Raw genomic sequence first — 25,780 nt, forward strand, 5'->3', positions numbered from 1 at the left:
ACCAAGCGTAGTATGATAGGTGGTCAGATCTTTATATCTCTTAATGCAAATGATATTCAGGTATATTTTATCTGTAAATTTCAGGCCCCTGGGTCCTACTGGGAAAAAACTGTGCAGTGTCACAGCTCCACTCCACCCCCGCTCCTCTGGGCAGCAATCCACTGTAATCCACAATGTCGTTCAGAGTGTACTTGTTCTCCTTGTATACATTACCAAACAGTCTGAATGTATTTTGCCAGTCTCTCTAGGCACATCATGCTACCAATGGGGTAACTGGTTGGGATGCTGGGTGTCTCGCTTCAGGCTCTGTGGTCCTCTTGTGCAGCCTGTGCCCCCAGCTTCCCCCATGTTCCTCCACCTGCCAGCCCTCAACCCAGTCAAATGCTTCTTCTGGCATATCAAAATGCCATGGCTTTCCATTGGGTAGTACCTTCATCCTGGCTGAGCCGAACATAATATAATTCAGTTCTTTGGCTTGGAGCAGTTTCTTAACCTCTTTGAAGTTGTATTGCTGTTTTTGAATATACAAAATCAAATCCTGAAAGAGACGGATGGTGACATTTTCAGTGGATATCTCCAGAAGAGCCGGCCACCTGGAAGATCACATCTCTATCTCTATCTCTGTAGTTGAATATTCTGGCCACAATTGTCCGCAATGGTCCGCCTGTCTCAGGCTGGTGGCCGGTACCCTGTGTGCTCTTTCTACTGAGAAGTATTTAGAAAGTCTTTTAGGGCATAGGGTGTTCAGTAAAAGGTCCTCCATAACCAATTCAGCACTTGGGCCCTCAGCCTCCTCAGGGACCCCTACCACTTTGATGTTGTTTTGTCTGGCTCTTACTTAATGGTCTTCCAGCTTGGCAGTTATTGTTGCAGCTCATACTACTGGAGTATGAGCTGCAACAATATTGTTACCTGATGAGCTGGATGATAACAGTATGAAAAGAGCTAATCATCAACATGTGAACCATGTACTAATAGAAATGTAGATTTGAAGTTTTAGTTTTATTGAACAAAGTATGAACAAGTGATCCCTTGATTAATAGGAACCATGGGAAGTAGTTTTAGGAAATCTAACTTAGCCAGACTGCACTGAGAAGAAAACACCTTATGCCCATTTTCCGTTGTGATACTGCCATTACTTTCTTGATTGTCTTGAGAAGAGATGTGCTTAACTTTATTGCTTAAAAGACTTCGCCATTTCTGAACTTTGATGCTGAATCCTGATGCCTTGCAGACCAAACTAATGTCCGGAGGACGAAGACTGTCACAGCTTTCTGATCCAAACTGAGGATAGGTGTATTGACTATGATGTTGGTTGCTATGTCGATTTGCTTTTGTTTCTAGGGGCCAACCACTATTTTGATAGAGCTATAGTTAGATGTTTTTCCACATTTCTGTTGACTACATTGTTTTGCATGAAGCAGATACCTGGAGTAACATTTGATGTATTTTCTTTGCTGAAACTAAATGTATGTGATGTCGTTTGCACAGTTATTCTTGTTATTAATTTGCAGTGTAATTTTAGAATGTCTACTAACTCAAGCTTTGATTAGATTGTGGTTCTTTCATTGCTTCGGTGAACCAGTGTTTCTGTATGTTTAGCATTTGATCTTGAGATTAACCTACATTACATTAGCGTTGTTGATATAGAGAAATAAACATTCTAGCTTTTACATAAAGGTGTGGTTATTCATGACTGCAAGTTAATGGTGCGTGACAATAACTGACTCCAGTTGATTAATAATGTTATTGATTATTATTAATCTACATGTACGGGATATGTGATGGAAACTCCTTAAGCGTAATCAAAAGGTTCATCGACCTATCTGCGTCCCCTTGTAAGTTTACTTATTAGGGTCAGATGCGCTAACACTACCAGTATGCTAGGAACATGCCCCCCGTAAAACTTACAAGGTTGAACTTTGTGGAGAATGTCCCAGACAGATGTCTGTACCTGAAGCCCACTTAGTCGGCCTCTAGTGTTTGGGTTCAGGCCACAACTCCAAGTACTGCTGCAAGTGCAAGTCAATGCCCCAAGGCTATTCAGAAGCAAGCAACAAAGTGCCTGGTGGCGCAGCAGAAGAATACTCCACAGTCCACACCATTCCTGAATGGATCTTTTGCCCATTTCCAGAGCTGTTCCAGCAGACAAACGTCTTCGCTGTACAACACCTCTTCCTCCAATTTGGTTAAGTCTAAGAAGCACAAGAAGAAGTGAAGTGTTCTTAAGCTTCCCTGTCAAAGTGCTGTGCTTTTGTGCCCTGCTCCCGCACGCCACCTGTGGAGCTGCCATCAAGGCCCACTTCACCGAGTTCCCTTGAGCTTGACCAACACCTGCCCAACTAAAATAATTTTCTGCCACCAATTTTGGGCCTCACAGAGCAGTGAGGTACCCCAGCTGAGTTACTCATTCCGAGTTAATCCCCAGTGCCAGCTGGGCCTTCTGGATCATTTCCCAGATCTGGCTTCAGGTCAACACGGTAGCCTATAACCATCCCGGCTCCAGTGTCTCCCTGTCTCCTCTGGACGACACACCAGACCTCATTTCCGAGTCAACACGGTTCGATGTTGACACCAATGTCATCTAGAATATATAAGCCACTGGATTTTCCACCTTTGGACATACCCTTTATTCCTTAGTGAGGCAAGGGTATGGTCCATTTGAGGATGACCCTGGGAACCTGCTGGGTGACGCCAGCGGACTGGACACTGCCCCAGACTCTCAAATGCTTTCCCTTCTGGGCCTTGTCTTGGATAAAGAGCCATTCTTTGCGACAGTGGCGCACAGGGTGCAGAGGTCCTAAACCTACAAATGCCTGAAGTTCAGGTCAAGACCAACTTCTTGACAGAGGTGCTAAACCCAGATGCGAGATCTGCAGAACCTGTGCTCCCCTTCAGTAAGGCTCTCACTGACGTTCTCCTAGGGCAGTGGTTCCCAAACTGTGCGCCGCGGCTCCCTGGTGCGCCGTCAAAACTAGCCAGGGGCGCCGCACACAGTCTGGAAACCACTCGGAGGTGCTTTGAATCGGTAGCTTTTCCTCGTGGTATTGGAAAAAAACACCCTGCATTAATTATTCTGACCAGCGGAGGGCGCCAAAGTACCATTAATAATATCCCTGTAACAAAAATTGTTTCCAATAAATGGTTTTCAGCAACGTGAAGGAGAGAATAAAGAAGACAAACGGTAAATAGTGTAGGTACAGGTACAGGCTGGGATTACGTTCCCCCACCCGCCAAAAAAAGTAACGTAACGGGGAGCCGTGGCCAACACGGCCAATAGGTCAAAGGAGCCGGGGATCAAAAAAGTTTGGGAACCACTGTCCTAGGGGGTTTTGACCAAACCATGCACATGGTCTCCTGTGCACTGCATTATTTGCCTATTGCTGTCATCCTGCACTGGGAGACCTGGCCTCCCTTTCTCAGAATTCCTCCCCTGAGAGCCTAGTGGTACAGGCCAAAGTTAACTCAAACACTTTTCCTTCCACTTCACCACATAGGGGATCCAAGAGGCTGGATACTTTTAGAAAGCAAATTTTCTCTTATGCTAGTTTGGCTTTGCAGTGAACACTGCAAGCTCTGGGAGGCGCAGCAAAGTTTGTCATCAGGTATGACCTGGACACCACAGGCTCTAGACAGCCATGACCTCTACTGTGGAGCTCCATCTCCATGCCTAGTTGAAGTCCACTGGGTTTTCTGGGGATGTACAGTCATCCCCAGTCGACATGCCGTTCGATGGCTCCCCCTTGTTTGGCAACAAGGCTGATATAGCCCTTAAGCGTTTTCGGGAAAGTTGAGACACCGCATGGCTCCTTGGCTTTCCTCTTACCCCTGGTCGCAGCAGTAGTCCATTTACCTCCCTTTCACTGCCTGTCGTTGGGCACCCATGGACATCTACAATATTAGCCATACCCCCCAGCCCAGGAGGCTACCCAGCCCTTTCTGGAAGAAGGTTTTGGATCCCTCTGACAAGTGTGTGCGCCAAGTTATACCTAGAGTTTACACCTTTCCATTTGTGGAAACCCTCCCCCTCTGCCACCATCCCAGAATGGCTGACGGAGGACCATCTCTACTTGCTCTGTTAGGAATTGCAGACTCTGTTGGCCAAATGAGCCATTAAGAGGATGCCAATGCCAGAAGTAGGACATGGTTGCTATGCCCGATACTTTCTCATGCTGAAAAAGGACAGAGGACTTCGTCCTATACTAGATTTGTGCCCTTTTAACTGCTTTCTATGAAAGAAGAAACTCAAGATGGTGACCTTGGCTTAGGTCTTGTCTACCCTGGGTCCTGGGGACTGAACGGTAGCGTTGAACTTGCAGGACGCTTATTTTCCCATCTCCGTCCTGTAACCTCACAGGAATTAACTGCATTAGTGGGCCACTAACTTTTACAGTTTGCTGTGCTCCTCTTTTGCCTCATCAGTTGCCCCGGGTGTTCACGAAAGTGATGGCCGTGGTTGCAACTCATCTTTGGAGATCAAAGTTTCCAGTCTTCCCTTACCTTGATGACTGGCTGCTGAAGGTGGGCTCACAGAGCTAATTATACCTAGGACCACCACCATGCATAGCTAATGATCTCACGTTTTACATCACTCACAACATGTCCAATGCCATCGCTGATGACCTCATCTAGTGAGTGTGTTAGTTTGTTTTATAATTTACGTAGTGACATGCAAGTATGCTAATTCTCGACGTAATTTTGTAAGATCTTTCCCGCTAATGGCTGTAAGCATTTACAAAATGTTTGTGCTTCTAAAGGGCCATGGATGTGTAGAGGTATTGAGCATGTTATGACTGTGTAATGGACTAATGCTATGGTTAGTTAGGTATTTTTGTTTTTTCTAAAAACATTTCCAGCAGTGCAGCGATTCTGTGTAGACGATAATAAGTATTGTTAGCACCCGTGAGTATTTTGATGAAATTGTCTTAGCATGACAATTTCTGCATAGGAAAGACGACCGTATGCACCAGGTTTTTACCCGTTTACATGTGCTTGATTAACCACCAAAGGTGATCTATTGATAACGTTTCCAGAATAATATGAGAGCTGTGGGTAGTGTAACCTTTAGCACCTTCAGGCCTCAAGTGTTTACAGTGAATAGTCTCTTTGGGCAGGTTTTTCATAGTGTGAATGCTGTTCTTAGGAGATACTTAATAATTTGTGGTGTATTCCTCAGGAGTTTGGATGTCTATAAACAGTTTGATACAGGGTAAAGTCTTTGCATAGAGTAAATATGGATTACAGTACTTACTTTTCTACTTGTGAAAACTTTGCATCTTACAAGAGGTTCCGAACTGTGATAGGTTTGATACAGACTTAGGGCTCCCTGTAGTAGGACATTGGTTACATAACAGGGCTTAAGTGTCTGGAGGAAGTTGATTTTCTCTGAATAGTTGTATACAGATTGAGCACTTTATGCTCTGGGATTTCCCATCTATGTATGGCTGGATGTCAATATAAGCTTGGCTACCCATGAAGTGAATGATATTTCTTCAATGTTGCACATAACAAAACCTTTGGGTTGTATTTGTGAAGGCATTAATGATGCTTTGTATTATTCTGAGCTATTTGGTACTTACTTTCATACCTCTAATGCCATTCACCATTATAGAGTAATATGTACAAACATTGTGCGGAAAACATCCTCAGTAATGTAATCAGTTATGTCATTTGAGATGCCATAAGTGATATCGTAAATGTCATAGAACATGTCATGAATGATTTAATATGTGAAGTAATAAGCAGTGCATTCAACATACGTCTGGAGCATAACACCCAATAAATATTGCACCATTTATCACATATTGCATCAAGTGTTATATTGAGAACATTGATTTTATTTTTCCATACAAAACTTTATTTAATCAAGATTATCGAATTGCTACAAGATCAAGTCTCAAAAATACAATCATAGTATGCCCAATACACTTCACATCTGAAAAGTGGATATTATGGATGTGGTGTTCAGTTCAAGCACAGCCAACACGTTTTTCGTCTTCTCAAATACTTCCTGTGGGCTGTAGAAGTATTAACACATATTTGTAATGTAGTGAATACAATATAACCACAACAGTTAAAAATGTTAAAATTACAAAAATCCAATATGTGTGGACCAGGCTAACCTTCCAAACTAAAAGAAAAAAGCAACCATCACCATTACTTGCTTACAAAATGGCCAAAAACCACAAATGATACACCAGTGGTGATGAGCCCAACACACAGAAAAAGAAATAGGAAGAAAAATTTGGGTTCAATAAAAAAAAGTTATGTGAGAAAATAAACAAAACAAAAAACAAACAAAAAAAGAATACAGCTGTTACCTTCCAAGATAGGTTCAAGGACCTATGTCCTTAAATACGTTCCAGTTATGTTAATCATTCGATAATATAAAGAGTCATCTGTTTGAAAGTATTAATAAAGATACTTTATTTAGTACCAATAACCAAACACTATTTAAATTTAGCTTCGCTAACTATGGTGAATTTCGGTGATTTAGTTTTTTTTTTCTTAGTTCAAATCCTTATGTTGTCACTGACATTTTCACCTAACCATAACATCACTTTAACCTTTGTTTTTTCAGTGAATTTCTATGTTTTTATAATGTAAAGTTGCACATAAAATCTGATAGTCTTCCTGCAGCAGATTCCTTACCTTAAAATATACCCAGGCATCAGACTGGATCAAGAAGATTTTGAGCAGTACCCCTGTGCCCTGGTAAGTGGCATCATTCAGCTCGGTGTCATCAGTACCGGAATAGATGAGCATAATAATATGTGCAATCCCAGCATGCTGACGTCAGTTATTTCCTTTCCACACCAGATAGCTCTGAACTGGTCTCAGCTACCCCTCAGTCACTTTTTGACCTGCCTTTTTTTAATGAATTTTCTTCTCCTGTTGTGACTATATCACCCAAGAAACTGTCTGGTACCAAACCATGTGGAGCCTGTCACAGGCACATGTTGGGGACATAACCTCATTTGGTGTGTTTGTGGTGCTTGGAGCAGTACTGCTACTTCAATTCCTGCGAGGACTGCTGCACCAATCATCCCATGGTACAGAGGGAATGCTCTCTCAAACTCCTCGCTGCCCAATGCTGGTCAACTCTGTGACATTCAAGGTCCTGATCGCACGGATGGTCCCCTGGAGAGGGAGAAGGGGTGATCAGCAATGTGGGCCTTCTTGCAGCCAACAACACCCTAATTGTGTAAAAGTAGTGCAGGACAAGCAGCCAGTCCTGGATCAGATCACAACTCCTAAATGTAGGCTTCCTGTGCAGTTTGCACAAGTGGCGTTGGGCCCCACATTCTTTATCACTCTGGCAAGGTCTGCTGGCGGAGCACTAGGTGGGACACCACTCCTCCCTCAAGGTTGGTGTCTAGGGCAGAGGGTGACTCAAAGCACCGTCCATTCCCCTCCCAGTGTACTCCTGCATCCCATAGGGAACCCCAGCATTCCACCACAAGCCATTGGAACCCGAGGCTTCCAACAGAATTCAGAGTCCATCCACTCTGGACTCTGTAGAGGTCCTCCACATGCATGCCTGACAGCTGATCTCCCCTCCCTAAAAAGGGGTGCCTTCACAAGACAGAAGCCTCAACAGTTCTGCCCTTTTCTTCAATGTTCTAGATGGTTGATGAATTAGAGACCATATGGCCCAGGCACCCCAGTACTTTTAATTTCTTGCCCCACTGTCATCACCCTCCAAGCTGCTTTAGTTTGCCCTTAGTGGCGTATCACCACTCTATGGGAGGATAAATCAGACATTTTCTCCAACGTTGGCAAAAGATAGCATCCGACACGTGGGTACTGCAAAAAAGCTATGCCCCCCCCCCCCATTCATTTTAGACTCACCACGCCACCCTCCCATATCAGAACATCTTTCATAGGAGCATCTGTCCTTCTTGCTCTAACAATTGCAGGCATTTTAGGCCAAAGGAGCCATAGAGATGGTCTTGCATCCTGACTGGCTGTTACTCCTGATCTTTCCTTGTGCAGAGGAAGGGTGAATATCTACATCCCACCTTATGTCTCTGCTTTCTGAATAACTTCTTGTGGAAGAACGGTTTCAACATATTCATGATGGCCCTGGTTTTGCCTGCCCTGGATCTAGGAAACTGCAAGATGCCTATTTTCATTTACTTGCCCTGCAGTCCATCAGATGCTACTTGGTGTTCTGTGTTCATCAGGAGTGTTTCTAACTTGCTGTGCTCCCCTTCCACCTCACCAGTCCCCCCCTCGGGAATTTATGAAAGTGATGACGGAGAACACAGCACACATTTGTAGGTCTGTTATCCCAGATTTCACCTATCTTGTTGTCTGGCTTTTGAAGGCGGGCTTACCACAGTCCGTCATAAACCATCTCCATATGATGGTGAACTTCCTGACTTTGGTGTTCACTATCAACCTGTCAAAGTCATACTTGATTCCTTTGCTGAGGCTTCATTTCATTGGAGCCATCCTCGATGTTGTGCAGATGTGGTCCTTTCCTTCACCACGAGTCCAGCACATTCGGCCTGAGGTAGCAATGTTTCAACCTCAGTCCTTGGTCTCAGTGAAAGTAGCTCTGAGGCATCTGGGCCTCTTGGCATCCTGCATCATGCTTGTTGACTATGCAAGGTGGCATAAGCTCTAGTAAAGCCTGAATTCACAGTCTGACACAACCCAGGGGAATCTGTTGGATTCCATCTAGGTTTTAGAGGAGGCTGCAAAATACCTGTATTTGTAGCACAGCTGCATTTGGACAGACGGCAAACCCGTCTTTCTTCCTCACCCAAAGCTGATGATGGTATTGGATTTTTCAGTGCTGTGACGAAGCAATCATCTGTAAGAAGTGATGATCAGAGGACTCTGGTGTCTGGCAGAGACCTGCCTCCACTTAAGCCTGTTGGAGTTGCAGCCATTCACTTAACACTGAAAGTCTTTCTACCACCCATCAAAGGGAAGTTGGTTTATGTTCTCACAGACAACACTGCCATGTGGTACTACAAGAAGCAGGAGAGATTGGGGTACTTGGCCCTGTGCAAGGACACCCTTCATTTCTGGAAATGGCTAGAGTGTCGGGGCATTTCCCTGGTTGTGAACCACCTGGCAAGAGTTTTAAATGCCGGCATGGTCGTACCCAGCTGGCGGTGCCTGGGAAATTACAAATGTCGGTTACAGCCTAGGGTGACAGGTGGCATCTTCCAACAATGGGAAGAACCTCAACTAGATCTGTTTTTCACTTCTGAAAGGTTTTTCCCAGTGGAGTTCCCTAAGAGGTGCTCTCTCTAGGTGATGCATTTTAAATAGAGTAGAGTACAAGGAAGCAGTATGCTTTTCTGCTGCTGGCTATCCTGTGTGAAGTTCTGAAGAAGATCAGGAACGACCAGGCCCAAGACCTCTAGGTAGCTCCAATTTGGACAAGGAGATTTTACTACCTGTAACTTGTGGGCCTGAGCTACTAACCTTTGGTTGTTGTGTAGCCATTTTAGTAATAGCTCCATGCACGTTAGTTTAATACACTAGGCCGCTGTGCACCTTGACCTAGATATATTTTATTCCGCTTCGCATTGTTATTTTTACAATAACCAGTTTGACGGTCTTGTATTAATTTCTTCTATCTAACTGATTTGCTTAGCCCAGCACTGTGTTCTCAAACAACACATTCTTGGTCACTTTGTGCTTCAGTCAAGGCTACAGTTTGGTACATTGCCGGTGAACGTGGTAGAAGTTTAGTCTCCAACATTCGTAGAAAATATACATCCTTACGTAGGGACATTTTCTTAGAACATTAGCTGTGTTATTATAAAAGCACTTCCTAGTCCCATTACACGTTAAGAGGGAGGTACCAGCCAGGGAACCACAACTGTATGCTGAATGCTTTGCTGCAGATGCTAATGCAGACTACAGGCCTTTGCTCAGGTATGAGGGTTGATGTCCTCCCAGGGGAACCTGAAAGGCAGGATTAGAGCTTAACATGCCGTGCTCAAATTATGATTTGGATAGAAAATAGTCCATCAACTTTAGTGGCAATATGATAGCATTATTCTTATGCTTCACTCTCATCGTCACCATTTTAATATTCTTATGTTGTCATTCTGGTAATGGCTGCTCACGCTTTGCTATCTAAAATGCAGTCGTTTTTATTAAACCAGTCTTTAAAACTTATACTGCTTTCATTGTCATTTATATATGAGACCGAATTGTGAGAATTGAGAGAACTGGATGCGACCTGAGTAACCACAACTTCATTGAGAAGTATGATATATCATGCGCTCAGCTGCCCAATCATCTCTACGTTTTGGAAGAGATGAGGAACTGCTAGTTAGCCAGAGCAAAACCCGGATTTGGAGCGACAGGTGTCACCCACCGTGGGTCAGACTCAGTCTCCCACACTGTGGACGATCTTGCTGCTCAAAATCCAGTAGTCTCATTAGAATAATGAGAGCCTAACCGACATGGCACCGCCAACGTTTGGTCAGGCTCTAATTTTCGGGTCCTCCGAAGTATCTGTCTCATATATGACACCTCAATGCCGTATGCGGAGACATCTGTGGTACTGAGGAGTTCCACCACAGCTGTGTAGGTAATCCTATTACAACTGGCGGTTATTCAAGCTTGAATTTTAAAAGGAAACCCCATTTCGGTGTGCCTTCTCTGAACTCATAGTGTTACTATCATGGCGAATCCCCAACATGTACAAATAGCTGTTAACATGAGACAACCTCTCACAGCACACTTATTAGCAAATGTCCTAACGGCCCAGGGAGGTCCAGTCACGTTTGTGCTGGATGCCCACTCAGCTTATAGAACAGAACTTTTTTACTCTTGGGTCACATTTCCAGCAGTTGATGGGAACACAAATACATTTCACCAATATACCCCTATGAACGCGCCTCGACAATACAGAGCGTATACATATTTAGAGATACCTCTATCTTATCAAGAACATAATAATTGGCTTGATGGCGCCCTACCCCATACAATATTACCAGTAAGGTTAGGTCCACTAAGTAATGAGCGGTCCTACCTGGCCTTTATTGGCCACCTATACACCACATCCCGTGGCTGGAAATTTAGCAGTAGCTGAGGTTTGTCGCTTATACATTGAGTTAACAGCAATCTCGTTCCTTTCAGGACTCATCGGAAAAGAGAAAAGAGAGAGGTGGGCGATCAGAGCGAAGAACAGAGTACGTGAAACCGAGACAGGAATCACAACGCTCTTCAGAGGCTTCTGTTAAAAAGGTAGAGAAACCTGCCCAACAAAAACAACAATTTAAAAAGAAAAAAGTGGCAGCAGTTGCAGTCCGACATGCCACACTGGAAGAGGGTCCTCTTGAAGAACAAGAATTGGGCTCTAGCATTGCTAGACAGCGCCGCAGAGGTCACAATAGTTCGGTGGAATCTTCTAGAACATCTGGAGGTGAAAGCAACTGATGACTTTATACAATTAGAAACAGCGGACATGCGTGTCTCCAAGGCTGATAGGGTGTACAAAGTAACGCTGCAATGAGAAGGAGACATTGAACGCACAATAGATGCAATCTTTTGGGATCGCATAGTAAAAGTGTATGATGTCTTGTTGGCCGAACAAGATTGGCCGCCTGACTTTGTCCGTACCTTCCCATATGGAGAAGATGTCATTAAGCCTTCCTTCTCGCCCCTTGTTCCAGAGGAAGTAGCTGAATCATATTCCATTGAATGGGCTCTAGCACAAGCACCTGCATTATACAGAAATCACGTAGGATGGGATAAAGACTCCCCCTACCATGTAATTCCCATTAAAAGTGAACCTCAGCCACAACCGCAGTATCCTATAAAACATGAAGCAAAAGCACCAGTGAGAGAAATACTCACACAATTAGAGTACCAGGGTGTGATTGAACCCTGTGTCTCGCCAATGAATAACCTTTTATTCCCCATAGCTAAACCGGACCATTCGTACATAATAGTCTTAGACTACAGACATCTAAATAGTCACACACGCACCTATGCTATACAAAATTCACACAGCACTGCACTAATGAGCAACATAGTGCGTAAAAAATACAAAGCAACACTAGACATTTCGAATGGGTTTTTCTGCCAGAATTTAGCACCTAAAAGCAGAGACTTAACAAGCTTTAGCACACTAGGCTCTCAGAAACAATTCTGTTGTGTACCCCAGGGGTATAAGAACAGCCCAGGACTGTTTGCGGCTCGTGTAACTGCAATTTTACTCGAGATCGACCCTGAAGCATTGTCCTATGTAGATGATATATATCTCACGGATGATGAATTACTACAACATTTAAGACGGGTAGCCAGCATTATTGTAGGGTTTGCTGAATTTGGCTACAAATTTAACTTCAAAAAAACAAAAATTGCCTTCCTCAGCGTCCTGTTTCTAGGATATGAGCTGTCAAGTGAAGGGAAGAGCCTAGCTCCACAATTCTTAGAAAAATGTGCACAGTTACAACCACCGCCTACGATTTAAAAAAATACTCCTATCATTATTGGGTTTCTTAAATTTTGGCAGAACCTACAATCCAGATTATGCTACGCGCATAAAACCTTTTCTACGACTTAATACGTCCCGATTTTTCAAGTAAATTCTCGACAACTGAACATACATGCATCCTTAGAGAATTGCAGACAGACATGCTTGCAGCACAACATTTACACACAAGGGACAACAAAACACATTTGGTAATCAGGGTAATAGCTGGGGCCATCGGTTTCACCTATGTGACTTTTAATGAAGGTGAGACAGTCTCGATTGCATACAAATCACATTTGTATTCAGCAACTGAACAACGCTTTGCTCCCACAGACAAAATTCTCACTGCCATACAGATGGCTGTTATTAAAGAAAGACCTCTTGCCCAAGGAAAACGCATTATTGTCATTTCCCCAATCCCAGCCCTAGAGGCTGTTACGAAAGCTAGCGTTCCGAACGCAAAGGCACTACATCCACGTTGGATACAATGGGCCACATCTCTAACAGCCACTGATGTAGACTACATTTTTGACCCAAAATTACAAACTCAGGAATTCCTACAATATGAAGTAGAATATCCAGTTCCAGCAAATACCTTGCCTATTGATCGGTATCATAGTCATGTACACTGATGGCTCTGCACAACCTGCAATTGGAACTAAACATCAGTATTTTGCTGCTTGTGCAGTCGTAAGTGGCTATATGGAAGGGTATAAAGTTTGTCCTCTACATACCTTTACACAGACCCTAGGGGATTGTACAGCACAATTGGCTGAGCTAAAAGCTCTGTTGATGGCACTGAAACACACAGATCCGGCACAGCCTACGCTGATTGTTTGTGATTCATATTATTGTGTCCAGTCCTTTAATGAATACCTGCATTATTGGCACCAGAATGGGTTCAGAGACTCCAAAAGCAACACCATTAAACACAGACTACTGTGGGGGAAAGTAGCTGACTTGAGAGACGCTACCAAATGTCCATGTTGTACATACACTTGGACACCAGCGCATTGGAATACATGTTGCTGGAAATACATTGGCTGATGAAGCCGCAAAGTCAGCAGTAGCCACTGTAGCTGCAGTGACTCACTCGAGTTCTAAACCAGACAAAGACATTTGGGCTGCCGTGAAAGCTACGGCTGATGGTACGCCCCATCCTAAAGGATTTCCTAACAAATATTATCATATGGGAAGTATGCTGAATGCTGAAGTTAAGATACCAGGCGTAGGCGTATGAGACATCCCTAACAAAGATATAAGACCACAGTTGATTAAAGCAGCACATGAGGGAGTGGCATCTGCACATGCTGGTGTGGCGGCTACAATTTCAATCTTACAGGCCCGTTACTGGTGGCCAGGTCTCTACAAAGAGACTAAGCAGTATGTCTTTTGTTGTCCACGGCCAAGCGCCCGCCGCAGACACCCCTCTTAATTTCAAACAAACCGTTACATTGTGTGTACTTGGACCACTGCGGTCCCCTATCACCGGATAGTGCATACAAATACATATTAGTCGCTGTTGATTTATGCTTCAGATTTGTATGGGTGTGGCCACAACGCTCGGATGACGCTCGAACTGTTATTAAAGATTTGCGAGTCTTTATCGGTACATATGCAGTTGCGGCCTTCCATTCGGACCAGGGCCCTGCGTTCTCCTCAAGGGCATTCAGGGACACCATGGCTTCGTTAGGGGTCCAACTACAGTACTCGTCTCCATTTCATCCCAAGGGAGATAGTGTCATGGAGCGATTAAACCGCGATTTAAAGCAATCCTTAACAACCAGAGTCTTAGGTACAGGTCGTAGTTGGCTTAATCACCTGTATGGAGTCCAGAGAGCACTAAATAACCTGCCTAGAAGGTCCCTGGGGGGGTCGTACTTCATATGAGTTCCTGTTTGGAACTCAAATGTATGTTCCGGATCTTGATGGTCCTTGCGTGGAGGAAGCAGAAACACCTTTTGACATAAATGAACGTGTCACTGTCTTACAGGAATTGCAACAGTTCCGTGATGATAATTCTTCCAAAGGTGCCACCTTCACAGGAATTAAGGATGTGCCAGTAACATCTTCCAGCTGGATTCCCAGAGTTGGGGATCTTGTACGTGAAAAAGTCGCAGTGAAAAAGGAATTTGGCCCTTCTTATCGAGTACCAGTCCCTGTACTAGGGATACACGGTACCAGAACTGTTACTCTACCACCATTGGCAGGTGCCAAAGAAAATCGTTTTGTCTCAATTGATAATGTCAAATTACACCATGTGGCCGATCCTGCACAGCCGACCAAGAGGAACATCCAGTAGTTCCCGAATCCCTCTCACTACTGGCGTAGAAGTTCCACTACAAGTTGTTTATACCAACACTGACACCTCTCTGAGCTTGGGGAGGGTGGAAGATGATCTTGCATTAGTTCCACTAACATCAACTAACTTAGAAACATTTGACCAAGTCAACTCGACTACAAACCAAACCAAACGGATGGTGCTGTCTATAGTGTGCCACCACAGGAAACCCCAACTCCACCACTGACAACAGTTATGCCATTTGCACGAACTGCCTCTGGTTATTTTGCTGACTTCAACGATGATTTCTCGGACTCATTGGCCTATTTGACAACTGATTTGTCAAGTGCACGTAAGCTTACAAACTGGCTTAAAGAAACATATTTCATTTTTCCATGGAACTATATATGGCTTTCTCTGACTGTCCTAGCCTTTCTACTTTGGATTGGTTTTGTTATTACCTTTTTCTTATTAATGCTTGGTCATTTTCTTCCTGAAAGATCAACAGTTGAACAGGTGGAGGAGGTTTTGAAACCACATTTTTCATCACATAAAGTCCGAAGAGACTTATCCTTTGTGAACATTTCCGCAGTGCCAATTCCTGATGGGATTATTTGGGACCAATGTAATGTTCGATATATATTATCCATATATATCGAACATCGCCACGGAAATTATTCAAATACTGTATGTGTTCAAATTATCAATGAATGATATAGTAATACCAGGCATTTTATCTGATGATTGGGATGTCAAAACAGTTGATTCTATGATGACAGAATTACAATATTATACTGTCTTTGAAAACGAAGATGTTTACCAATTCAAAGAAAATTATGGTGATATGTTTTGCTATAATTATTATGGGCACCACTTCATACATAGAGCGAGCAGTCCCAAAATGGTATTTAATTACACACAATGGGAACATTGTCCAACTCCACTGCAAGGGAGTTCTAAACATATTCTGAAAAGTTTGCATATTTTTCTGGGCACAATCAAAAGAATGCTGAGTCATATTACTTTAAGGTACCACCTACTAAGGATATACAAATGTTTTTGACTAATGCGAAATTTATATATTCCGAATCCTTTGTTTCCCGTTTATCAGTAGAAGGCTATGAATATTGGTCCAAACAATTGATCTGAAAAGTGTCTGGGGAACAAAAAATTGGCAAATTAAGGGAAAAGAAACATTGTTTAGAGCATGTCTTATTCCTGTTCAGATGATCTTCTTAAATGAAACTGTGCAACAAACGAGTTGTTTAGGCTTAGCAACAATAACAGAATTAAACATGGCCAGTATATCTGCCTCTGCAAAATTTTACAAATGGCAAAAATACACGAATGCAACTAAAGATGAGCTCAATGCTTTACTGACACGTCCGGGCGGGTGGTTATTGGGGCCAATAGATACCAATGGGTGTCATCAATGTTTTATTAACTCCTCTGGGGGTTTTAGGACGAGTAGGACAGACCCTTGCTATATATCTCCAGAACATACAGATATCATTACAACATATCGTGTAGGAAATTATGCCAACAGTGGCTAAAATCATCCTCATTAAACACTGTTAAAGAACACCTCAGTCTCTTGTCTAGCACCACTGACTTACAAGATTTCTTGTCAGGCCCCAGAACACCATGCAGGAACAGTTTCTTATATGCAGTATACAATGAAATATGGAAACTTTCCCAACAAGATGCTGCTGCCAGCTTAAGGCAAATAGATCAGGAAAATCTAAAAAAAAAAAAAAAAAAAAAAGGCATTAGCTCTTGTGGCTAATGGGATTAACACCTTGTCCGACAGGATATATACAATTAACAACATTGTCTCTTCTGCTATAGACATTATACAATCTGATATGTCTTCTTTATACCATGGACAGAGACAGATCAGATCCATTATGCAGTTGGGTTGGGCGTTTCAAACATTGAAGACGGGTCACGTTCCATGGCAGCACGTCAGTGCAAGGGAGATATTTTCTTATTTTAATCTGACGCGACAACAACAGCTAATGGCTAAGAAAGAAGCGACTTATGTCATGCTTAACATCGAAAAATTAGAAAAGTTGCCTTTTACCGTGGCCGAAATACCATCGGCAGAGTGGTGATACATGGGGTTATTAATCTGCCTATTCCCACACTACAATTCACCTCCTGTTTGAAACACATTCCGGTAGGCAGATATGAAAAGCTTGGAGATAGTTACATCCATGAGGTGTGGGAGCTTCCCTTCTCGTACAAATGCGTCAATGGCATGAGAGAGGTCTTTCTTAGCGGTAGTGAATGAGAGACTTCTGTCAGCCATTCGATGATTTTTAAACACCTGTCCTTGCATGGGACATGCAACGCCTCGGCTGCAAACTTGGCTTGTTATCTGAAGGGAGTTCGAGTCCCCTTGATTAGACCTACGTTCCAGGTGCTTTCAAACGGCAGCGCTACGTCCTTCTCAATAGTGAAGACTGTTGTGGCATGCGAGCCGGAATAGTTTACATTGTTTCGGTCTCTAAGGTCGTTACATGCTGCGGGAACATACTGTTTTCCCCCCACTAAATTTAAGGAGGTTGCTGATATCTGGCCTTACATTGCTACATCAAATGTGAATTTTGACAAGTTAAGTAGACTCAAGGCTTTAGTGTTTCAAAAGCATGTGGCCCTTACATCTGCACGCGAGACCTCCGCACTACAAGTGGCAAGGTCATCAGCAGAAATACAGTCCCTGTTAAATATGAACTTTCCGAGACACTTTAGTGGACTCGTAGGACGAATATTTAATGAATCCAGCACGACTGGAATAGCACATTTTTTCAAAGTTGTTGGTTACGGTTTTGTTCACACCTTCTCCTCTATGTTCGGTTTGATACCTTCAGCTATCAACTCAATTTTCTGTAGTATTTTGGGGGGATTTCCGATAACTTTGGCTTTATTAGCTGGCATCCTGCTGTTGCTGTTGTTTATGCGCAATGGCTGTCCCGCCGCAACAAGGGCAAATGACGGCACTCCCATCAGCGCAGCTGTGTCGTGAACGTATGATGCAGCATTTTGGAGCAACACTCCTGGAGCATTTGGAGTGTGACTGGTCTTTGTCATTCAGACCGGTTTTTTATTGTGTGCAACCCGTGTTATGGTGCCTTTGGTGCGCTTTTAAACATGCACTGGAAGTTTGTCTTTCACAGCAGCGCCCCCCTAGCAATAGATGCTGATCTGTTGATGTTCTCGCTGAGGGTTCATTACCAGACATGCGCACTGAGGCTGCGTTTGCTACGCGAAGCTAATTATGAGTTACCCTTCCTGGAGGAAGTTGCCATCAACTCATCAATGGGCACTCCACGGATTGCCGCCTTGGTTGATACTGGGGCTATAGAACACACTTGCTCCTCGATCATTTTTGGCGCGGACTTTCCGGTTTTGTCATCTGCCGAAGTGGAAGATCTACTTTCCATGACTCGTACTTAATTTGGAACTTTTCTAAATTAACATTCATTGAATTCGGTTATAAGCCACATGCTCATGTTTAAATTGCCAAGTAGTGGGCTTGTGTGTCCTTTTAACTTGTCAAAATTGAGTAGGGTTTTATATATATCTTAGGTTAAGAAATTTTTGTTTGGGCTTGAACTACTTTCAACCGACAAGTGGAGGGTGTTGTGTAGCCATTTTAGTAATAGCTCCATGCACGTTAGTTTAATACACTAGGTCGCTGTGCACCTTGACCTAGATATATTTTATTCAGCTTTGCATTGTTATTTTTACAATAACCAGTTTTACGGTCTTTTTTAATTTCTTCTATCTAACTGTTTTGCTTAGCCCAGCACTGTGTTCTCAAACAACACATTCTTGGTCACTTTGTGCTTCAGTCAAGGTTACAGTTTGGTACATTGCCGGTGAACGTGGTAGAAGTTTAGTCTCCAACATTAGTAGAAAATACACTTCCTTACGTAGGGACATTTTCTTAGAACATTAGCTGTGTTATTATAAAAACATTTCCTAGTCCCATTAGATGTTGAGGGAGATTCCAGCCAGGGAACCACAACTGTATGCTGAATGCTTCGCAGCAGATGCTAACGCAGACTACAGGCCTTTGCTCAGGTATGAAAGTTGATGTCCCCCCGGGGGAACCTGAAAGGCAGGATTAGAGCTTAACATGCCGTGCTCAAATTATGATTCAGATAGAAAATAGTCCATCGACTTTAGTGGCAATATGATAGCATTATTCTTATGCTTCATCGTCATTATTTTATTATTATGTTGTGTCGTTCTGGTTATTGCAGCTCAAGCTTTGCTATCTAAAATTCAGTCGTTTTATTAAACCAGTCTTTAAAACTTATACTGCTTTCATTGTCATTTATATATGAGACAGAACTGTGAATGAGAGAACCGGATGCGACCTGAGTGACCATGACTTCCCTGAAAAGCATGATATGTCATGCGCTCGGCTGCCCAATCATCTCTACTTTTCGGGATAGAAGAGGCACGCCTAGTTAGCCACATCAAAACCTGGATTTGGAGCGACAGGTGTCACCCACCATGGGTCAGACTCAGTCTCCTACACTGTGGATGATCTTGCTGCTCAAAATCCAGTAGTCTCATTAGAATAATGACAGCCTACGCAACATAGTCAGGCTACTGCTTCACGAGGATCTCATATCATAGCAGCAGGGCAGGATCCTGCACCCAGTACCTGCACAATGTGAGCTCCTATGCATGGAGATTGAGCACTGTCAGTTTAGTGCATTTGATATTCCTCCCAAAGTCATGGATGTCATCCTGGCTGCCAGGCGTCTTTCTACAAAGTCTGTCTATGCTGGGACAAGTTTGTAACCTGGTGTGGCACCTTCAGTCCAAACCACTAAAGGCCAAACTGTTGGATGTCTAATTATTATCTTTGGCTAAGCAAGGACTTGCAGTGGCCACTGTTAAAGGTTTTCTGTTTGCCCTCAAGTATTTTTAAGTTTACCAGTCCAGTTGCCTTTGTTCAAATCACCTGTTGTAATGAGATTTCTAAAATGTTTGACTCGTTTGTTTCCTCCAAACCCCTAAAATAGTAACATCTTGATTTGGTTTTCACTTTTGTTGTCTGTATATAATTTAAACCGATTTGCAGCTGTCTGCTACTTTCCGGGTCTCTGATGACTGTTTTCCTGCTCGCTGTAACTTCACTGTAATGCTCTTTCTGTTCGCTACTCTCTCAAGCTACTCTATCTTACTGCCCTCATGCTTCGCTGTACAGTGGAAAGGTCTCTTTTCCAATTTAAAAGGGTTCCAATTTAGGAATCTGTGCACTGATACATCTGATTACTGTTAAGTTCCACTTCAGAGGACATAGTCACAAAAACATGAGGTTGAATGAAGTCCACACGAAGCTGCACGGCTCGCAGAATCACTTCTGGTCAAATCTTTAGGATGCAGACTGGCGCAGGAAGTCATCCTAAAGGTGAGGAATCTGCTGTTAGAGTATATACCACAAAGAGAATTACCAAAGGGAAGGAAATTATTTGTCTTGCCTACTGTTAGTATGAAGTCTCTCTTCTACTGCTCGGTGTCAGTCTTCTTGGGTATCAACAAAATCTGAATTCTAGTTGAAGTGGCTTTGCTTCAGCCGGGGAGAGATGCATATATTCCTCTATTGAGACCCTCTAAATATCTTAAGTTGAATTAGTGATATTTGGGAAACAGGCAGTTGTAGTACGAAACTAGCTGTGAGGCACTAAATTTAATATACATCAAGCAGAACACTAACACGCCCTTCCCCTGATGAGGAGTAGAAGACAGGGTGCGTCCGGCCACCTCAGGGAATGTAGACTAGTCGGGCAAAGGGTGGGTGGTGGCAGTACAATGATGGCATTTGGTCAGCACCACCCACGTCTTCTCTACTTCCATGACTCCATCCTTAGACACACAGATGACCTTCAGTTTGAAGGCTTGTCAAAGTGTATGTTGCCTTCAGTCTCCCTGCCATTGTAAGAGCACACAAGGTCAGGTGGCACATCCAAATAACAAAAAGGGGCAGAGGGAAACCGGCACTCACCCCACAGTCGTAACAGTTGCGTCAGTCAGCCACTTTCCGCCCATAAACCACCTGCTAGTTCTAGGCTTACCTGTGATACAGTGGCTGTTACCACCGGGCCTACACATTTGGGTTTGCTCACTGCCTGATGGTTTTCACTATAAGTTTCTCTGACGCCCCGGCAGCAGTTACCTCATGGCCACTCAGCACTCCCTCACCTTCATGCAGGTTAGGGGAACTCACCAGCTGTCCCAGGACCTCACTCCGGGTCCCCTGCAGCCCCCACTATGGCCCCAGCCCTGACCAACAGCTGTCATCCCAGTCTGTTCAGCAAAGATAGGCAGCTAGGTCAGTGGATCCACCCTCGCTCTGGTGCAGTTTTTTCTTTGCCACTTTGAGCCCTGCCTCCTAATGCCATTGATGACTCTCCGCAGCCTTCCTCACTCTGACAGGTGAGACCTCCACATTGCTCCCGCTAGCAGGAGACGTGAGGTTGACACCCTCCACCCCACTTCTTCAGGAGGTAAGTCAGCAGCCTGGGCCAAACATCCAGGACTCCTGCACTACTGTTGATGTTAAACCCATGTGGTCAGTACAGATTAAGCTGTGCAGCAGCTGGATCATGGAAGATATGAAATTACATTAGTATGAGATCTTCTGCAGGGCATGTCAGCCATTTTAAGTGACCAGGCCACACCCCTTAAAACAAGAATATTTAATCCCACAGTTCACTGAATATTCCTGTAATTTATTTCTTGGACAGTATGCCATAAGCAAGAGCATTGATTTGAGTGAAAATGTGATATTCCTTACTTTTTATAACTTTTATGCCCTTTGATTGTGTGAGGGAAGATTTTCATAAAAAATTAATTCATTAGTTTTTCAAAATCCATGCTCAGGGTGAGCTCTTGAAAATGGAATAATTCACAAAGGCATCAATCCAGGGCTGATACAGTGTGACTTTTTTTTATTTTTATAACATCTGGTTGTTCAAAATAAAGTTTTGATTGTTACCAAAGATGACAATTATGACTCAGTGTGTGGGAAAATATATTTGAAGCGCTGCCTGTATGTATTTGCCAAGCAAGTCTTTGTTGTTTTTTTAGGCCTTAACATGGGCTGCACGTCAAGGACATAAAAGTGCAGTCTTGAAGCTACTTGAACTTGGTGCTGATAAAAGTCTGCAAACCATAGACGGGAAGACCCCTGGAGAAGTTGCAAATAAGCACAAGCATCCCGAGGTGAGGTTTTGCATCCTAGAAATACACTTTTTTGCTCTGCTGTAATAGCTAGCTTTGTGCACTCCTCAAATGTTCATCAATAAGTGCTGATATAATCATGGTTTTGCATGAGCACATTTTTTTAATCTTCATTTTGTAAAGTGAGCATTCGCTCAATCAATGGCATCTAGATGTTTCAAAAGAGGTATTAAATCGCTGAAATGTAGGATGCTGTATTTTATTTTTGTTCATATATCTGCGTAACTTGCACGAAACAGCTGAATCCTTAAAAGTACATACAAGCAACTTATCTATTTTAGAGTTTTGTGCACCATATTTTCTGATTATTGGGGGTATCAGCACATTCCTTATTTTCCAGTACCAGTTACAAAAAAGATGATGTGCATTATCTTAACTTTACTTTACTCCACATGGGCATGTGGGACAAATTATCATCCTTTTTGTATGTATATCTGATAGCTGGATGATATATTAAAGTAGTTTAACCTAAGCCTATCATTTTAATTCTCAACAAGATAACAATATTATTTCATCATCTGACACAGAGAAAGGGAGATATCCTTCAACTGCCACTACTCCTACCGGAAAACATTAGGTATTAACCCTTGTGCTTGATTTGTTCCTGTTCTTCTCTTTCCATTCATCATTCATGCAGGTTTGGTACTCTTCGCCAACAAAGGTAATGAGCTTTGGGCAGCAAGTAGGTCAAATGTTTCTTCGTACGATTCCAGGAACTAACACAGTTACAGTGCCGCAAGAGTATATCCTTTTCACACTCGCATGACATCTGCTAGTGATATCTTGGCTCCGACCATGACACACTAACAGTGACTCCTACTTATTGATGCATCCAGGGGCCATCAGACAGTGGAAGGCAAAACTATTTTTGGCCAAGACCCACAGGAGCCTGCCCAAGCCTTCCCATTCAGGTAAGCATTCTTCCAGGCAATGGTCCCATAGTAGTTCTTCCCAAAAACAATCCATAGAAAGTAGACCTAATCTTCCTTGAGCAAAAAGTTCTGCTCCTTGGGCCAGTTGAAATCCCAGTGCCTTCCCTATGCCGAACTCTTCCTCGTTGTCAGGGCCGATTCAGACACTGAAAAAGGTGAAGCCAAAATTATCGAATCCATCAGCTGACTCAATGCAGGCCAAAGCTTCTTAGCTGACTAGGCTGGCTCTAGGGCTCCTGGGCCACCACTCTAGGATGTGCCCATTTAGGTAGGCTTTGTGATTCCAGAGGCTCTGTCCCAACCGCCCGACTCCCTTCCTCAACATGCTCCAGCCTCAGCTCCTTCTAAGAAGTTAGTGCAATGTAATTTTGAAGCCCCTGTTCACTCGGGTCCACCTACCATATCAATACAGACATGGAAGCTCCTTTTGGCACAGGCCTTGAAGTCAAATGAAATCATCCTAGTTGCCAAAAAAAGGTTAAAGTCTGGTTTGATCATGACCTCTTTGCACAAAATCTTCCCAGGATCGTAAGAGTTGTGTTTTGGGGCCTAACACTGATGCTTTAAGGATTATGGCCACACTGATGATGATCACTCCGAGGTAGACAGCATCCTTTGGCCTTAGACTTGTTTCTTCCTACAACACTGATGCTAGCCATATTGTGACTTTTAAAATGCAAGTAGATTTTATACCTCTCTATACCTCTCCAGAAGTGGATACTAGTTACCTTTCTGGTCCTCCATCAGAAGTCTCTTCTTTCACCAAGATGTTATGAAAAACAGTTGAATCATTGGAGTTTACTTTGTTCTTTGTGGCTACTTAATCTAACATTTGGACAAGGATCTTGCTGCCTTCTTCCGTGTCTCATGCCTCTACTACCTTTCAACAAAGCACTTTTATAGTTGTTCTCGACTGTTCGTGAAAAACTCTGCTCGGTACCGAAGGTTCACAGACCAATAGCTAGATAAGACAGACCTGGTCTGTGTGATGTAAAGGTTTTTTTTTGTCACATCCTTTGCCAAAAAGTCTGGTGGTGCAAGCCTCTTCTACAAAATGAAATCTAAATTCCTCTCCCATGGCCACCTCTGAAAATAATTCTAAAAATGTTGATTCTATGGGCCAAAAAACCTGCAAATCTTTCCTTCCACACATTGAATGCTGTGTAGCTTATTGTTCACTATATCCGAGCCCCATGAGTTGCTTAAACTGACTTTTATCAGTCTCATAGACCACATGAAAAAGCCAAATCTGGTTGGTGTATGGGTTTCGAAGTTTCCAGATAGATCCTATGGATTGGTTTCTACCAAGATCTTGGCTTGATTCTATGCAAGTCATACTTGAATGAGTTCAGCAGGCTTACCTGCAGATGTCCAAGCCTCACTCATGGACTTGCCCTTCAATAGCAAGTAGCTATTTCATTAAAGGTCTGACTCCTGCTTGGACCTCTTCAAGAATAGTAGAGCTATGGCTTCCTCACTAGGCTTAACCCCTCCAGGGAGGTGGTTCCACCAATAGAAGATGCAGGAAATGTTGAAGTTATTCCACGGCACAACATTTGTCAGTGCCAACCTTTGCAGCCAGTCCGAACACCGCAGACAGCTGTACCACTCTTTTTCAGTGGGGTGGGTGCCATCACCAACAACAGCAGTAGTCCAGTCCCCACCATCTTCCCCTGACTGATGCCTCAAAATGTCTCTGACTCCTCTCTCCTACCTTTCAATGGAGGCATTTGGGGGGATAATCATGATAGATTGCTGGGTCATCCTGAAAATCTCCAATGACCACATCATACCCTTCCTGTTTCTCTCTCCATATTGCCCTCTCTCCACGAGGGTGAAGCAGTAGCCTTGATTTCCAGGGCAGCAGTTTTTGTCCTGCTGAACAAAGGAGTCCTAGAGGCGGTGACTTTGGAACAAAGTGGCATAAGATTCTGCTCCCTTTTCTTCTTGCTTCCTAAGATAGATGGTGGTCTGGGACCCATCCTTGAACTCTGCCTCTTGAACCTGTTCATTCAGCATGATAACTTCAAGATGATGTCCTGCTATGCATGGAATGGGCTGAGTCAATCAATCAGTCATTTTTAGAGCGCGCTACTCACCCGCTAGGGTCTCAAGTTGCTGAGGGGAGCAGGGGAAGGGGCAGGGGGTAAGGGAGGTCCTACTGCTCGAACAGCCAGGTCTTGAGGCGTTTCCTCAAGGTCAGCAGGTCCTGGGTCTGTTGTAGGAGGACAGGGAGGGAGTTCCAGGTCTTGGCGGCGAGGTGGGAGAACCATCTGCAACCGGCTGTAGTTGGGTGGATACGAGGAACGGTGGCGAGGGCGAGGTTGGCGGAGTGGAGTTGACCGTTGGGAGTGTAGAAGGTGAGTCGCTCGTTGAGGTAAACATGGCCGGCTTTGTGGGGTGCTTTGTGAGTGTGGCTGGCATCCCTAGATCTCCACAATGCCTTCTTTCATCTTCCAATTCCCCCTGCCCACAGATGTTACTTCACATTCACTCTAGGTCTTGTGGCGGCTTCACTGTGGAGGTCAGGAATCCATTAATTCTCATACTTGAATGAGTGGCTTGTGAAAGCAGAGTCTGCTAAAGGAACATCTTCAGTGCTCTATGAACCAAATTCACAATTTGGGCTGTATGTGCAATCCCCCAAGATCTCATCTTACGTCTATGCAGAGGTTGTCCTTTTTAGGGTATTTTTTGTTATATTGAACATGACCTGCACTAAGACCTTTCCTCCTCCTCAGAGGATTATGGCTATTTGAGAAATGAGTTGGGCTTTTCTGACTGTTGACATGGATCCCAGTTTATATATGCAATATGTGATGGATTTAAGGCCCTGCTGATTCC

General features: G+C 43.6%; 1 protein-coding gene across 1 annotated transcript in view; it reads left to right on the forward strand.

Moving 5' to 3' along the window:
• The window catches only part of ASZ1 (ankyrin repeat, SAM and basic leucine zipper domain containing 1), a 995,454-nt gene that overhangs the window by 375,257 nt on the left and 594,417 nt on the right, over positions 1-25,780 (forward strand). Inside the window, exon 6 of the mRNA XM_069228909.1 lies at positions 21,852-21,986. Within this exon, the coding sequence (XP_069085010.1) occupies positions 21,852-21,986 (135 nt within the window). The remainder of the gene's footprint in view (positions 1-21,851; positions 21,987-25,780) is intronic.

Source organism: Pleurodeles waltl, chromosome 4_1, assembly GCF_031143425.1.
Source record: "Pleurodeles waltl isolate 20211129_DDA chromosome 4_1, aPleWal1.hap1.20221129, whole genome shotgun sequence".
Taxonomy (NCBI): domain Eukaryota; kingdom Metazoa; phylum Chordata; class Amphibia; order Caudata; family Salamandridae; genus Pleurodeles; species Pleurodeles waltl.